This window comes from Prionailurus viverrinus, chromosome E3 (assembly GCF_022837055.1).
Source record: "Prionailurus viverrinus isolate Anna chromosome E3, UM_Priviv_1.0, whole genome shotgun sequence".
Taxonomy (NCBI): Eukaryota; Metazoa; Chordata; class Mammalia; order Carnivora; family Felidae; genus Prionailurus; species Prionailurus viverrinus.
This window is the reverse complement of record NC_062576.1, coordinates 19,975,004-19,990,530: the sequence shown is the minus strand read 5'-3', so window position 1 is coordinate 19,990,530 and position 15,527 is coordinate 19,975,004. Positions and strand designations below refer to the sequence as shown.

At 52.9% G+C, this 15,527-nt stretch overlaps 1 protein-coding gene across 7 annotated transcripts in view; it reads left to right on the top strand.

Moving 5' to 3' along the window:
• Nucleotides 1-15,527, top strand: part of KATNIP (katanin interacting protein) — a 195,695-nt gene that overhangs the window by 139,090 nt on the left and 41,078 nt on the right. For all 7 annotated transcript variants that reach the window (XR_007147896.1, XM_047839284.1, XM_047839283.1 and 4 more), the window contains one exon: nucleotides 3,360-3,497. Coding sequence is in view for 6 of the 7 variants with exons in the window: in XM_047839284.1 (XP_047695240.1) it covers nucleotides 3,360-3,497 (138 nt within the window). In the remaining variant the exon portion in view is untranslated. The remainder of the gene's footprint in view (nucleotides 1-3,359; nucleotides 3,498-15,527) is intronic.

The following is a 15,527-nucleotide window of genomic DNA, read 5'->3' as shown; positions in this document are numbered from 1 at the left end:
TCTCCCCTGACCGTCCATTCTAAAAATGCCCTTCCATTGGCCATTAAGAATTCACTCTTACTTTCTTTGTCGAATTTATCCCTGCCTGGTTGGGGTTTGTCTTTGTTTTTGTTTTTGTTTTTTTTTCCTGGCAGTATTACTTGTTTGCTTCCCCGACCAGTGCAGAGCTGGGACCTGGTGGGCCAGGCTCCGCCACCCACCCCTGACTGTAGTTCGGCACCTGCCCCACAGGAGGGTATTTGTATTGAGCAAATGGGTAACAGACGCTGTGAGAGCCTCCCCGGCCCTCTGGCCCTTCCCACGTCTGTGCGTGCTGGCTGTACTTCCCACTGATAATTCTCTGACGGAGGATTGCTTTTCTGGCCTCCGGGGCCCACTCTGCCTCCCGTGAAGTGGGCCCAAACCGGTGGGGAATGGAGCCCCCAGGAGCAGCCCTCAACCTACGCTGGTGGGCATTGGGGTATGAATACCCGAGCTCCCTTGTCCCGGGGGTGGAGTTGCTCCGGGGCACGTTCTGCTCTGGCTCCCAGATTCCCTGGTGGCACTGAGCTCCAGATGCCACAGGAGCGGGCTCTCTTGGTAACACACTCTTTATGGAATGCCTTTCCTCCTCTCCTCTTCCCCATGCTCCTTTGGTGTCCAAATAATCTCCTGACACTCAAATCCTTGACTCGGGGGTCTGCTTCTGAGAGAATACAAACTAAGACAGCATGAATTAATGGATTAAAATAGGTGTACATCCTTACTCCACCACTGAGGCGAGCCACACCCTTTGCTCCCTTGCTGAGCTGTGACGGGAGGGTTACAGCACTCGTCCCCTCCCAGGGCTTTGAGAGAACCCAGTGAGGTCACAGCAGCGGCAAGAGGGAACCCTGATTCTTGTTCTGCCGTCTCTGTTACTGCCTGTGATGGACAGGTGCAGCAGACGCTAGGCCTGCTGGCCTGGCATCCGGGGGTTCGCGCAGCATGCCTCGGCCAGCCCTCAACGGCTTCCCATCAGCCTTCATCTCAGAGACTCTGTCTGCTAATGAGGCCCTGAGTTACCCGCAGGTTAATGTTCTTTGACTTTGAACACCATGATTCCCACTTAGTCCTCCTGTTATCCCTCCTGCTGACAGAAATGTGATGGGAAATCAATGACAGTCCCCTCGCCCGTGTCTAAGGGTCAGCCTTCAGACTCTTCCTTTGTCAAGCAACCACAGCGACCCAGTTTAGGCCCCAACTTGGGGAACGAATGAGATTCACCCGTTGGAAGCTGAAATGTGGTCTCCTGACCCCTTGCAGCTGCCCAGAGCACTAAAAGTTCTTGCAGAGCTTGAGAAACTTGGCCGGAATAAGTCAGAACCCCTTGAACCCCTCTCTCCCCCTTAACAAAAGCAACCTCCTCCCTCCTGAAAGGCACCATTGTCACTGGAACAAGCCGGCTTTGTTCTCCCCCCGCAGCTGGAGCCTGGGCCTCGCATCTCCTGGGGGGCAGCAAAACCCCAGCGTCGGCCAGTCTCCTCCCCGGGCTGTGTCAAGTAGCCGGCCTGGTCCTGGTGACAGGAGTCTGCTGAGACCTTCTCAAATACACAGCGGTGCTCCGTTTAGGTGAAAGGGACAACTTCACTGGTATCAGAGATGTGGTGGTTATGTTGGCAGATGGGACTTACTGCAGCTGTCAGCCACTAGGTGGGGACCCTAGACTCAATTGCCCGCAGGGGCCAGAGAGGGGCATAACCTGGAAAGAGAAGTAGGTGTGAGACTAAAACTGTAAGCTGGGGTGCCTGGGTGGGTCACTTAAGCATCTGACTTCGGCTCAGGTCATGAGCTCACGGTTCATGAGTTCCAGCCCTGCCTCGGGCTCCCCACTGTCAGCACAGAGCCCACTTCGGATCCTCTGCCCACCTCTCTCTCTCCCTGCCCCTCCCCAGCTCACACACACTCTTTCCCTCTCTCTCTCAAAATTTAAAACAAAACAAAACAAAACAAAACTCTAAAACTGTAGGGAGCTGTGGGGACGGGGGTGCCCGAGAGCCCCAGCCGGCCCGGCCATGGGAGCTGTGCCCTAGGCCCCAGCCAGCAGCTGTTAGGGGCCCTGTGTTGCCCTGCATCTTGCCCGTCCACACACTAGCTCTGGAGGGAAAGGCGAAATCTCCCCATCTTTAAATGTTGGCAGCAGTGATTTTGAATACTTCATGAGCCAAACAAAATAGCTAGGCAGGCCAGATGAGTTTATAGCCTCTTCTCTAGTTGCAATGAAAAGACAGCTATTAAGAGGTAAATTTCATTCATTCATTCATTCATTCATTCGACAAAGATTCTGTGGCATCTACCATGTGCCAGGGAACCGTGTGGAAACTCTACACAGACGCTTCCCTTGAGCTCACAGTCAAGTGTGTGGAGGGCTGACCTGGACTGGAAAACAGGTGGTTGTGGGACACTGAGTAAAATGCTAACCTTAGGCACTGCAAGGAACCCTAGGTGCCTGGAGGAGAGAGTGATGGTGACAGGGAAGGGGTGACTGTGGGCGTGACAGCACATTTGGGCTGAATTTCCCTGGGAGGGAGGGGCTGGAAGAGTATTGCAAACAGAGGCCCAGCCTGTGCAAAGGCACTGAGGCCGAGCCTGCAGGGTGCTGTTTGGGAGCAGCTGTGAGTTTTCTCGGGACAGAACGTAAAAGAGGTATCCAAAGAGACGGAACAGGAGGCAGCTGGGGCTGAGAAGAGTCCCCAGATTTGGCTTTTTCCACCTGCACCTAAAGCACCTGTGGCATGGAATTTTGTTGGTGCAAAATGCACACGGCAGCAGGGCTTCCTTGCTCCTCTGGCCTTGAGAGCGGCTTTGGCAGCCTCACCGGTGGGCGGAAACCACACTCTGGGGTCCTGAGGCCTGGAAACCCTGCCAGGGAACAGAGCAAATCCTGAGGCTCGGTGCCACAGCCCCGTCCCAGTGCCTGCACCGGTTTCTTTTCTTCCTTTTCTATTTTTTAAATGTTTTTAATTCTACAGGGTTTTTACAAAAGAAAACCAAAGGCTCTGTTTGCCAGGTTAATGAATAGCACAAGTGATGGCTCTTTTCCCAACCTCCCTTCCCCTCTCACTCCCCATCCCCAGCCATCTCCCCAGAGCTGATTAGATCAATTAGAATAAAGCCCGCTGCATTTTAAATTCAGTCCGAATGGCAGAGCAGAGAGGCCCTCGAGCCAGCCTGTGCCAGGGATGAGTCAGTACCTGCTACAAAGTGCAGTCCGGGCGGCTGAGATCTAAGACTCCACCTCGGATTACGGAGAGGAGGCCTAGCCTCCTGCCCTCAGCTTGTTTACACTGGGGAGAGGCAGAAAATGGGCTAACGACTTCCCTCTCTTGCTGGTGTTTCAGAGCAAGAAAGACCCCTCCTTGTGGACGTGCCCCTTCCACCCGCCGCTCCAGCTCTTTTTTGTTATCCGCAACACGAGCCGGCTGCACGACTTTGATCTAGCCAAGATCAAGGTTTGGAATTACTGGACAGCTGATGGTGTAAGTAAGGGCCCCCGACTACTCCTTGGGCGTTTGACTGACGGAAGCACTTTAGCGCTGTCCAACAGCCTGAGTGCTGAAGTTGCAAAATGGGTACGCGGAGGCCCCACTGCGGCCCTTCCTGCCTGTTGCAGAATGCCTGGTGGTGCATTTCACACTGCATGGTTGGGGCCACCAGGAGCAGGGCCTCAGCTGGCAGGTGTGGCCGCCCTTTGCCGGAACTGGGGCTCAATGTTAATAGATAAGAAACAGACACACAGAGAGGTTGTGTGACATGCCCCAAGTCACACAGCAAGGAAGCATCACAGTGAGAATTTGAACCCACGCAGTCAGACTCTGGGCCCGTTCACTTAGCCAGGGCTTCTCAGACCTTAATCTGCGATACCTTACCGGGACTCTTGCTAAAATGCAGGTTCCGATTCAGCGGGTCTGGAGCAGAGCCCAAGATTTTGCATCCAGCTGTGCCAGTGTCCCTGGGGTGAGAACCCCACTCTGAACAGTGAGGCTCTTAACCTCTGTGCTCCTCTGTCCCCCCGGTTTCAGCATCCCTGTCCTCCTTTCTACCCCCACACCACCTCCTACCTCCGGGCACTTATGCTTTCTTTCTTCTCTGGGCTGTTTTTTCATGCTCTCGTTTGTATTTATTTCTTCATTCGACATTTATTGTTGAGCATATGTACCATCGGCCTTCCTGATCAGTTCGGAGGACATTGGTATCACAGACCCAGTCCCTGTCCAGGAGGTACTCCTGGTCTAAAAGCTGGCAGACAAGTAATTGTAAAAATAGGACGCAGTGTGCTGAAGGCCTTGATAGAGGTGACTGCAGAGTGCCCAGGGTTTCAAACAGAAAGCCCAGGAACTCAGCAGGGAACTCAGTGCGTGACTTGGTTCCCCTCTTATGACAGACATGGGGACAAGAATTGCTCTGCTCTCCCTTCCAACTTGTTCTCAGGGAAGCAATAATGCAAGGGAGACGAATGATGGAAACCGGTCCTCAGCTTCAATATTGCGAAAAGAGACGGCAGGGCATGGTGGGGAGTGTGGCGAACTGGTAAGCACATGCTTTAGGTAAAGGGAAGGCCACTTTTCAGCTTCAGTTAATGGCTGCTATATAGGAATGCCAGACAGTGCTGCTAGGTCATCTGAACATTCCCAGGGAGTTGGGAATTTGGAATTTGATAGGAGCCTTTCTGGTTTGTAAATGTCAACAGCTAATTGAAATTCCTTTGAAACCACTATACAGTCAAAGCAAACTCATCGTTGGGCTGGAGTTGGCCTGTCTAGACTGTAGCCCCTGGAACGTGGAGGGAACCTGCATCAGGCTGGGAGAGCTCAGGGAAGGGGCTTGGAGCACACAACTGAGCTGTGGCGGAAAGAGACAATAGCACAGAGCCAAGGTAGAAAAGAAGAAAGCGGGTTCCAGGTGGGGAGCCCCGCATGTGCAAAGGCACTGAGGTGTGGAAGGGTGCAGCCTCTGAACTGCTCTCGCTGTCCCCAGGCCCAGGCCTCCAGTCCGTCTCCACCAGCCCCTGGGAGGTCTGATCATCATTCTTTGCTGCTTCACACCCTCAGAGGCTCCCCTGTCCCAGAGGACCCAGGTCAAACCCCTTACTGTGACATCAGGGCCTCGTAATCCCTGTGCGCCAGGCCCTGTGTCTCCCATAAGCCCCTGCCCCTTGCTGGCTCCACACTCCGGAGTGTCAGCTGCTGTGACTCTCTACCACCCCACACGGCAGGTACCCTGTAGGCTCCGGACCCTCCCATCCGGCTCAGCTCGAAGTGCCCGCCTCTGCCGTTGATTCCTGGAAAACAAGACATCATTTTCTCCAGGAAGCTGGCCCTGACCCCTGGCCCTTATGCCACTTCTGGCCCTCATGAATATGTTCCATCACCCCCATACTGGGATTGACACCTGCCTCCCCCAGACCACCGTGGGCACCTGGGGAGCAGGACCTGTGCTGTCTCCACGTCAAGACCCTGCGAAGTAGAAATGCATGGTTGCCAGCTGAAGGAATGAGATCATTCCCCAGAACCCACAAGCAGCTGTCTTACGCTTTTTGATATCCAGATGAGACACAGAGAATCAGAGTTCCGGGTGTTTGAGCAGGCTCGTACGGAAGGTTAAAGCTGAGGATCAAGTCCAGGGGAGTCTGCCCCTCCTCCCTCCTTCCCATCCCCCGCATCCTGTACTTCTTCCTGCTAATTCTCTCAGCCACCCCCCCACGCCACCCCCCCCACCCCCGGGCGTCCAGCTGTGTGCTTAGGGGCTGTCCTCCAGGCCCTAGCGGGACCCCCACCCCTGTGTAGCCGCGGACACTACCAGCAGGTAGGGCCATGCTCTCTCCTCTTGGGCACTTCCTGGCAGGTGGTCGTCAGCATCTTCTGGAATGAGTAATGGAACAGTGCTGACTGCCCAAGCCCGTGCCCTGTGGCTCAGCCCTGTCATTGACTATACGTCTCAGGCCAAGAAAAGCGGATTTGATGTGCTGGATTACAAAGCAGATAAGCTTCATCCCTTTTGGCCGCGGCCCGCCTTTCTTCTTGAACCTGCACTCAGGCTTCCCTGTGTGCGAAGAATAAAAAAAAGGAGCAGGACGTCAGGGTGTCGTTGCGGGTGCTTTGGGGAGCCTCGGCTGCGGGGATTAGAGTCCTGAGGAGGTATCTCTACACGCAGAGTGGAGTGCGGAGGACTGCAGTCCCTGACAGGGGTGCTGCTTATGTAACGCACACCCGTCTGTTGCCAGAATTTACCGGGGGCAGAAAGCGCAAACAAATGCAGCGGCAGGTTGGTTTGATTTAATATTCTCCGGAGAATGCTATTACTGTGTGTTTTAGAGGAGATAAACTGAGACTTTATAGGAAATATAGCTCAGCCTGGTAGACACGGCTTGTTAATACAGTGTTTTGTGTATGGGAATCCAAGGAAGAAAAGTTAAATGGGGGGAGCTAATCCAACCAAGGCGTATTGAGAACATAAGACGAGAAGGTGCTAGAAAAAGGGAAGTCTCTCTTATTGCAAAATATGCCGCCCGTTAAATCCCCAGGCTAACTTTTCTGGGCTCCTCTCCCCCTCATCAGGTGAGGCGGTGGGTGTGGGCTGGCCCCGAGGGGAGGGACTTCAGGGGAAGGGAAGACACAGAGGCTGGAATCCATCCACACAGGCAAACAGAAGGCAGCACACAGATGTCTGTCCTTGTCACAGCTGCCGTTTATCCAGTGCCGCGTCCATCAGGCGGGCGTGAGGCACCCAAATAACACCAATAACTGAGGAAATGAATCATCTCGACTGACCCCCAATAATCCTACAAGGCGGTGTCAGCCTTGGAGGTGAAGAAGCTGGGGCTTAGAGTAGCGAGCTCCTAGGGGGCGGGTAGACTGTGTCTTTTTTACCAGCTCTGCTTGGCAATGGCTGCCTGGAGTGCTGTCTTGGGAAGGAGCTGGAACCTTCCTTCTGGTTCAAAAAGAAGAGGGTGTGTGATTGATCAGTGATGTCGGCCTCGGGCTCAGGAGGAGGATGTGATAATACGTCTGTCACATTTTTTGATACTTGTCAGATTCCACGACTTGGCCCAGCTAGTGACTTGCAGGGGACACGGTGGAGAGGGGAGCGTGAGAGGTGTTGGTTTTTCTGGTTTTTTTCTCAGCACCGCCCCCACCCCTGCAGAAGAGAGGGGGAAGGAACCAGAAGTCTCCCTTACTCTCGTGTGTAGTAACCCATCCAAAAAGTGGGCTTTCGGCCGCTCCCCAGGGTCTGTGTTTCCCTTTGTAACAAGCCTGTTAGTTATGTGCTATCTGGTGGCACCCTTCAGGAACGACAGGCACGTTGTCACCATCTTCGCCCACAGCACAACCGGTGCCGATGCCACTTCCATTTGGTCACAACAGCGAGTGAGGCAGGATGGACACCCAGGGGTGTATTTCATACACAGAAAAGCTGCTCCTTAGATAGTTTATGAATGAATGGATGTCAGAGTTCCCCAGCGGTGTAACTCTGTGATATGCTATGGCAGTCGAAGCCCCTGCTGCCCCAGAGAACTTTCTACAATGATATCAACGCTCTGTGTCTGCCCCGGCCGGTTCAGTAACCCCCAAGCCACAGGTGGCTGTTGAGAACTTGCAGTGTGGCCAGTAACTAAGAAACTGCATTTTATTTTATTTATTTATTTATTTATTTATTTATTTATTTATTTATAAGTTTTTTTAAACGTTTATTTATTTTTGAGACAGAGCGAGAGACAGAGTGCAAGAGGGGGAGGGGCAGACACAGGGAGACGCAGACTCTGAAGTGGGCTCCAGGCTCTGAGCTGTCAGCACGGAGCCTGATGCGGGGCTTGAACTCATGAACCGTGAGATCGTGACCTGAGCCGAAGTCGGTCACTTAGCCAACTGAGCCTCTCAGGCGCCCCTTATTTATTTATTTTTAATTGAGGTGTAATTGACATATAAGACTGTATTCGTTTTAGGGGTACAGCCTTTGAGATAGGTACATATTGCAAATAATCACTAAATAATAAACGAAACTAAATAATCAATTTAGTTAACGTCCACCAGCTCACATAGTTACAAAATTTTTTTTTCTCATGATGAGAACTTTTAAGATCAACTTCCTTAGGCACTTTCAAATTTACGATACAGTATTGTTAACTACAGTCACCGTGCTGTATGTTACATCCCCAGGACTTTTTTATCTTGTACCTGGAAGTTTGTGCCTTTTGGTGCTTCTCCCCCCTTATCACCACCTCCCACTTCCTGCCTCTGGCAACCACCAGTCTGTTCTCTGGATCTATGTGTTCAGGTTTGTTTGTTTGCTTTTTAACATTTATTAATTTTTGAGAGACAGAGGCAGAGCACAAGCAGGGGTGGGGCAGAGAGAGAGGGGGACACGGCATCCGAAGCAGGCTCCAGTCTCCGCGCTGTCAGCACAGGGCCCAACGGGGGGCTCGAACCCACAGACCGCGAGATGGTGATCTGAGCCGAAGTCGGAGGCTTAACCTAGTGAGCCACCCAGGCACCCCTGTGTTTGGGTTTTTTTAAAGCTGTACATGTAAGTGGAATGATGCAATATTTGCCTTTCTCTGTCTGACTTATTTCACTTAGCGCAGTGCACTCAAGGTCCATCCATTTGCAAACGGCGAGGTTTCATCTTTTATGGCTGTGTGTATGTGCCACAACTTCCTCGTCCATTCCCCTGTCCGTGGACGCGTGGGTTGTTTCCGTGTCTTGGCTGCTGTAAGTAATGCTGAGGTGGACATGGGGGTACCCGTATCTTTTCGAGCTAGTGATTGCGTTTCATGCGGATAAATCCCCAGATGCAGAACAGCTGAATCACGTGGAAGTCCTGCTCTTCATTCTGGGGGGAGCCTCCATACTGTTCCCCACAGTGGCTGCTCCATGTCACGGACCCACCAACAGTGCGCAGGGTTCCCTTGTCTCTGCATTCTTGCCCACGCTTATCTCTCACGAGAAGCTGCATCTTACCTTTAATTTGACTGCAATGCCAGCCACCATCTGTGGCTGGTGACCGTGTGTGGCACCGCACGGATCTTGGCACTCAGGGTGCCGTGCTGAACAAACAGACAAGGCCCTGTCCACACGGCCCTGTCCCTTCTCGTGGGGAAGGGGCAACGGACAAGGATATAAACGAACGATGTAATTTCAGGTAGCGCTAAGTGTCCCAAAGACGATGTAATAGGGCCGTGGGAGAGGGGCATGGGGAGAAGGAGGCAGGGCTGCTTTGAATAGCGAGAGACCTTCCATCAGAGGCCAGAGCCGGAGCAAAGGCCCCGAGGCAGGAGCATGCTTAGCACTTCTAGGATAGGAGTCTAGGCCGCGGCCGGGGATACTGAACAAAGGAGAGGGCAAGGGGAGGTCCCTGAGATGGGTGGGAACCAAGTCGCATGGGCCTCCCTGGCTCAGATCTTAAGCCCGGAGAGGCAGAATATAGAGAAGTGGTCAGAGCCCAGGCACCAGGGCCAGCCCAGCTGGGGCAAGTCCTGGCTCCTCCTCTTCCGCCTCTTCCTGGCTGTGTGACCTTGGGCATGTTGCTCTGCATCTCTGTGCCTCCGTTTCTTCATCCATAAAACTGGGTAATTATTCTTCAGTTAATACATATAAAGCTCTCAGAATGACTCCTGGGCTCTGTGAGTCTTATACGAGTGTTAGCAGTTGGCGTCGTGATTGGAGGGTTTTGAGCCAGGGGTCATAGAATATGAGGAATTTAAAAGATGACTCCGGCCGCTGTTTGGGGAGTGGCTTAGAGGGAACAGGGAGCCCCCACAGGAGGCTTCTAGCATCGTCTAGCTAAGGGTCATGGTGGCTTGGATGAGGGGCCTGGTGCTTATGGGGTGCCCCACGGGGAGACTCGCTACATCCCAGGACAACGTTTGCATTTCCAACAAGGCCTTTGTTTGGGGCAGGAGGGAGAATTTTCAAACAAACGTGGAAGGAAAGAGATGGGCTCAAACAACCCACGAACCCCTCACCTGCTCCCGTGGTAATCGGCATCCCGCCCTTCTGGTTTCATTTACTTCCCGCCACGTGGATTGTGGCTCTCATACCATTCCACTCATCAGTTCTTCAGTGCGCATCTCTAACAGATGAGGAGTTTGTTTTTATGCAACTCCAATGCCACTGTCCTACCTGGCGGTAATTGGTTATTGTGCGCCACAGCCCGGTTCGTGTTCAAGTATCCCTAATTGTCTCAATTTATTTATTTGTTTTTAGTGTACACCCAAATTAGTTGGCATAGAGTGCAACAATGATTTCAGGCGTAGATTCCTTAGTGCCCCTTACCCGTTCAGCCCGTACCCCCCTCCCACAACCCCTCCAGCAACCCTCAGTTTGTTCTCCATATTTAAGAGTCTCTTCTGTTCTGTCCCCCTCCCTGTTTTCATATTATTTTTGCTTCCCTTCCCTTATGTTCATCTGTTCTGTGTCTTAAAGTCCTCATATGAGTGAAGTCATATGATAATTGTCTTTCTCTGACCAATTTCGCTTAGCATAATACACTCTAGTTCCATCCACGTAGTCGCAAATGGCCAGATTTCATTCTTTTGGATTGCCGAGTAATACTCCGTTGTATGTATATACCACATCTTCTTTATCCATTCGTCCACCGATGGACATTTGGGCTCTTTCCATACTTTGGCTATTGTTGATAGTGCTGCTATAAACATGGGGGTGCATGTGCCCCTTCGAAATAGCATCCCTGTATCCCTTGGATAAATGCCTAGTAGCGCCATGGCTGGGTCATAGGATAGTTCTGTTTTCAATTTTTTTGAGGAGCCTCCATACTGTTTTCCAGAGTGGCTGCACCAGTTTGCGTTCCCACCAACAATGCAAAAAAGATCCTCTTTCTCTGCATCCTCGCCAACATCTGTTGTTGCCTGAGTTGTTCATGTGAGCCATTCTGACAGGTGTGAGGTGGTATCTCATTGTGGTTTTGATTTGTATTTCCCGGATGATGAGTGATGGTGAGCGTCTTTTCATGCATCGGTTGGCCATCTGGATGTCTTCTTTGGAGAAGTGTCTATTCATGTCTTTTGCCCATTTCTTCACCGGGTTATTTGTTTTTTGGGTGTTGAGTTTGAGAAGTTCCTTATAGATTTTGGATACTAACCCTTTATCTGATATGTCATTTGCAACTATCTTCTCCCATTCTGTTGGTTGCCTTTTAGTTTTGCTGATTGTTTCCTTGGCTGTGCAGAAGCTTTTTACTTTGATGAGGTCCCAGTAGTTCATTTTTGCTTTTGTTTCCCTTGCCTCCGGAGGCGTGTTGAGTAAGAAGTTGCTGCGGGCAAGATCAAAGAGGTTTTTGCCTGCTTTCTCCTCGAGGATTTTGATGGCTTCCTGTCTTGCATTGAGGTGTTTCATCCATTGTGAGTTTATTTTTGTGTGTGGTGTAAGAAAGTGGTCCAGGGTCACTCTTCTGCATGTCGCTGTCCAGTTTTCCCAGCACCATTTGCTAAAGAGACTGTCTTTATTCCATTGGATGTTCTTTCCTGCTTTGTCAAAGATTAGTTGGCCATATGTTTGTGGGTCCATTTCTGGGTTTTCTATCCTGTTCCATTGATCAGAGTGTCTGTGTCTGTACCATAAAAATTGGGTTTTTAAAAAATGTTTGTTCATTTCTGTTAGAATGCAGGCAGGGGAGGGGCAGAGAGGATGGGGAGGACAGAGGATCCGAAGCAGGCTCCACGCCGACAGCAGCGAGCCCGATGATGGGCTCAAACCCACAAACCCCAAGATCACGACCTGAGCCGAAGTCAGATGCTCAACCAACCGAGACACCCAGGTGCCCCCCAAATTGTTTTTTTTTTTATAGTTGTTTTGTTTGGATTAAGACCAAACGTGGCAGTAGCTTTGAAGTCAAAGGTGCAACTGAGGTACAGCCGAGTCTGAGCGACCTGGTGGCTGTGCCCCATGGCAGGGTCTGGGCAGCCTCGAGCCTGGGGAGCACCATGCATCTTAGTAGGGTGGCTGGTGGGAAGGGGACCGACCCAGGTGCGTGACCTCGGGCTTGGTCTAGGCCACTGTCAGTCACCGGAGGGTGCTGAAATCTGGGAGCCGAGTCCACACTCAGGAGGTTAGGGGCATGGTAACCTTGAGAGCCCCAGGAGTCCTGGGTCTGAAACAGGCCCCCAGCCTGCAGGGGCAGGAGAGGCAAGCAGAGAATTCAGCCTTCGGAGAGGGGGCCCAACAAGGTGTTCAGGATCCAAGCAGCAGGTTGGGGATTCAGGACCAGACGACCTCCCAGCAGGGAGGAGTGCACAGATGTAGAACCAGGACGGAAGCCGAGACCCCTGCCCTGGGCTGTGCGGACTGTAGCGGGAACAAGTGGTAGCTGGGCTAGACAGATGTCTGAGTAGGGGAGGGCTGCCCGCAGACAGGTGCCGGTCTCAGTAAATCCTGGGCCCCCTAGGGGTTGGGGCTCCCCCTCCCACCTCCTGCCTGCCTTGACCAGCATTGACTGAGTAGCTGAGCCTACTGATTAAAGTTCTCAGTCCCAGAGATAGAGTATCAGTCAGGATTCTCTTGGTAGCAAAGAACAGAAAACCTAATTAAAACGGACGTAAGCACAGGGTGACTCAGTTGGTTGAGCATCTGACTCTTGATTTTGGCTCAGGTCATGATCTCATGGTTTGTGCGTTCGATCCCTGCATCAGGCTCCATGCTGACAGTGCTAGAGCCTGCTTGGGATTCTCTCTCTCTGCCCTCCCCTGCTCACACGCTCCTGCACTCTCTTTCTCTCTGAAAATAAATAAATAAACTTAAAAAAAAACTGACATAAGCACAAAAGAGAGTTCATCAGCTCATGTAACAAGAGAATATCTGGCTTCAGGCATGGCAGGATCCAGGAGTTCACATGATGTGGTCCAGAATCTACCTCCCTCTACCATGCATCTCTGCTTTCCTCTATATTGGCTTCATCCTCAGTCTCCAAGGGGTGGCACTTAATGGTGTCAGACTCCTTATTACATCAGCCCTTGCAGAGATTGTCCTCCTGAGAGGCCCAGATCTAGGACACGCCGGCCAGGCAACCTGGGGTGGGGTTCACGTTATCCCTCTGAAGAGAGGTTGGGGGAAGGACGGATGCCTGGTGGAAAATTGAGGTACTCTCTCCACGAGAAGGGAACACGTAGGAAATGATATCCAAACGAGGTCTTTTTGCTTTTTCTCCAAGAACACAGAAGTCACGTGCCGTCGGACAAATTCATCGGCTCCCAGATCTAAACCTTCCCCAAAGCTTAACTTCTGAACCGAGCTTCCTTTCATCCTGGCCCCCAGACGCTTGTCTTTGGCATTTCTGCCCAGCAGTCCACGGACCCTCCCAACTCCGCATCCCCGAGCCCAGGCTGGTCTGTCCCAGCCGGTCTGGTCCCCTGCTCCCTTTTGCGGCCTCCCACCCCTGAGTCCTCCTCTTCTCCCTCTGCCCCTCGCTGGGCATCCCTAAGTCCTGCTATTTCTGTGGCCAAAACCTGTCTCCTTCAGGACCCAGCTGCCCCTTCGGCCCGCAGACCCCCGAGCGAGACGCCCCCCATCTCCCTCTCTACTTGCTTAGCCTCTCAGCCCTTAGCCTCATCAGCAGGGGCTTATCGATCGCCCACACTCCGCTGTTGTGCTGGGGCCAGGAATCAGATGCGCTGTCTACACCTGCCAGCTCACACCCAGCGGCATCAGAAACGAACCACAGTTCAACGAGGCCAGTGCGGTGACGTGGGATGAGTCGGGGCATGAGCCGGGGACCTCGCAGCTGCAGGAAGCCTCCAGGGAGAGTGGCACAGTCCCCTGCCGCGACCCCTCCCTGGTCCATCCTGGGAAGAAGGCCACCATGGAGGCTGTGTCCCCGGCCAACCACAGGCCGCTCGCAGACAGATTTCAGCCGGCTCCCAACGGCCTTTGCAAAATTCTTTGCGTTGCCAACTTTGAAAAGTTGGGCAGTTTTACATGAAAATGGGGATTTTCAACTTTTATTGAGAAAGGAAGCTGTGGCGACCCCAGGCCACATCCGCACCTGGGAGCCGTGGCAGAGCTCCATCACGGCGCCACCGTCCTCCCCGCCCCTGCTAGTCTCCCCGGCACAGTGACACGGGCATCACACCATGTCGCCCCTCCCACGTGCGATGCTCGCCCGGACCCTGCACGCCTGTGCGTGCGTGTGTGTTGCGGACCTCCCCCGCTCCCAGCCCCTCAGACCGGCCCCTCTGGCTCTTCCGTCCTTGCCCAACTCTTCTCTCCCTCTGGTCTCCATAACACTGTCCTCTTCACTACGCCTTTGCTCCTGCTGTTCCCACAACCTGGAGTGCCTAGCCCATCTTATTTAAAAAAAAATTTTTGTTTAACATTTATCCATTTTTGAGAGAGATCGAGTGCAAGTCAGGGAGGGGCAGAGAAAGAGGGAGACACAGAATCCAAAAGAGGCTCCAGGTTCTGAGTTGTCAGCACAGGACCCGACACGGGGCTCGAACTCACGAACCGCGAGATCATCGCCTGAGCTGAAGTCAGACGCTGAACCCACGAGGCCACCCAGCCTGTCTTATCACAGACCCCGCCTTTCGGGGACGTCAGGGTCCTTGTGTCTTCACACACAAGCCTCCTGCGCGCCTCTAGCCTGCCCCGGGCCTCTTGTGGCATCTCCGGCCGCACCCCTCCAGGCACCAAGTCACACGCTTCCCCAGGTGTTCCTCAGTCTGCTGAGGCTCCGATATCCCCGGCTTATGCCCCCTGGTCAAATCCGCCCTGCAGGTGTAGCCCTGCAGGGGGTTGTACAGCTTGTGGACCACTTGACGATGTTTGAAAATTGGCTCTGGGTGAACTGGCCACATTGCCCGTGTGCCTCGGCCCGGAGGTAGGGGAGTCCTGACCTGAGACAGGGAGAGTGATGCTAAGCCCCACGCTAGAGTGGACGGGACTCTTCCTGTGCCTGCTGCCAGCCTCTGCCTGGAACAAGGGAAGCAGGGAGTCTCCCGGCCATGTTAGCCCCTGAGTAGCAGCCTTGGCAGGTACATACGTCCGGGGCGGTGGAACGGGTTTAAGACCATGATGGTAGCTTACATTTCGTGAGCACGTGCTGTGTCCCAGGCAGTAGGCAAAGGGACTTTGCATGTATCAGCCCAGTTCTTCCGTCCAGCCATCCTATAAGATGGGTATGGCGTGATGGGCTCCATTCTACAGATGGAGAAACTGAGGCACTGAAAAGCAGAGCAACTTGCCCGTGGTATGGCGTGATGGGCTCCATTCTACAGATGGAGAAACTGAGGCACCGAAAAGCAGAGCAACTTGCCCGTGGTCACATGACTACCACGCGGTCTGGTGCCCATCACATGGTCCTGCCTTTCAGTGGAGACTGTGGTCACCGGAGAGCTGTGCCCCATCAAGGCAGCGGCCACTGCCTTTCAGCCCTGGCCGCATGATGCCAGATGGCCTCAATGTTCAAGAGAGGCCGGAAATGCACATTGTTACATGAAAGCTCCCGATCTGTAGATCTTATTGACTCGTTCTGAAAATTTTAACTGCTCCGGGAGCCAGCCC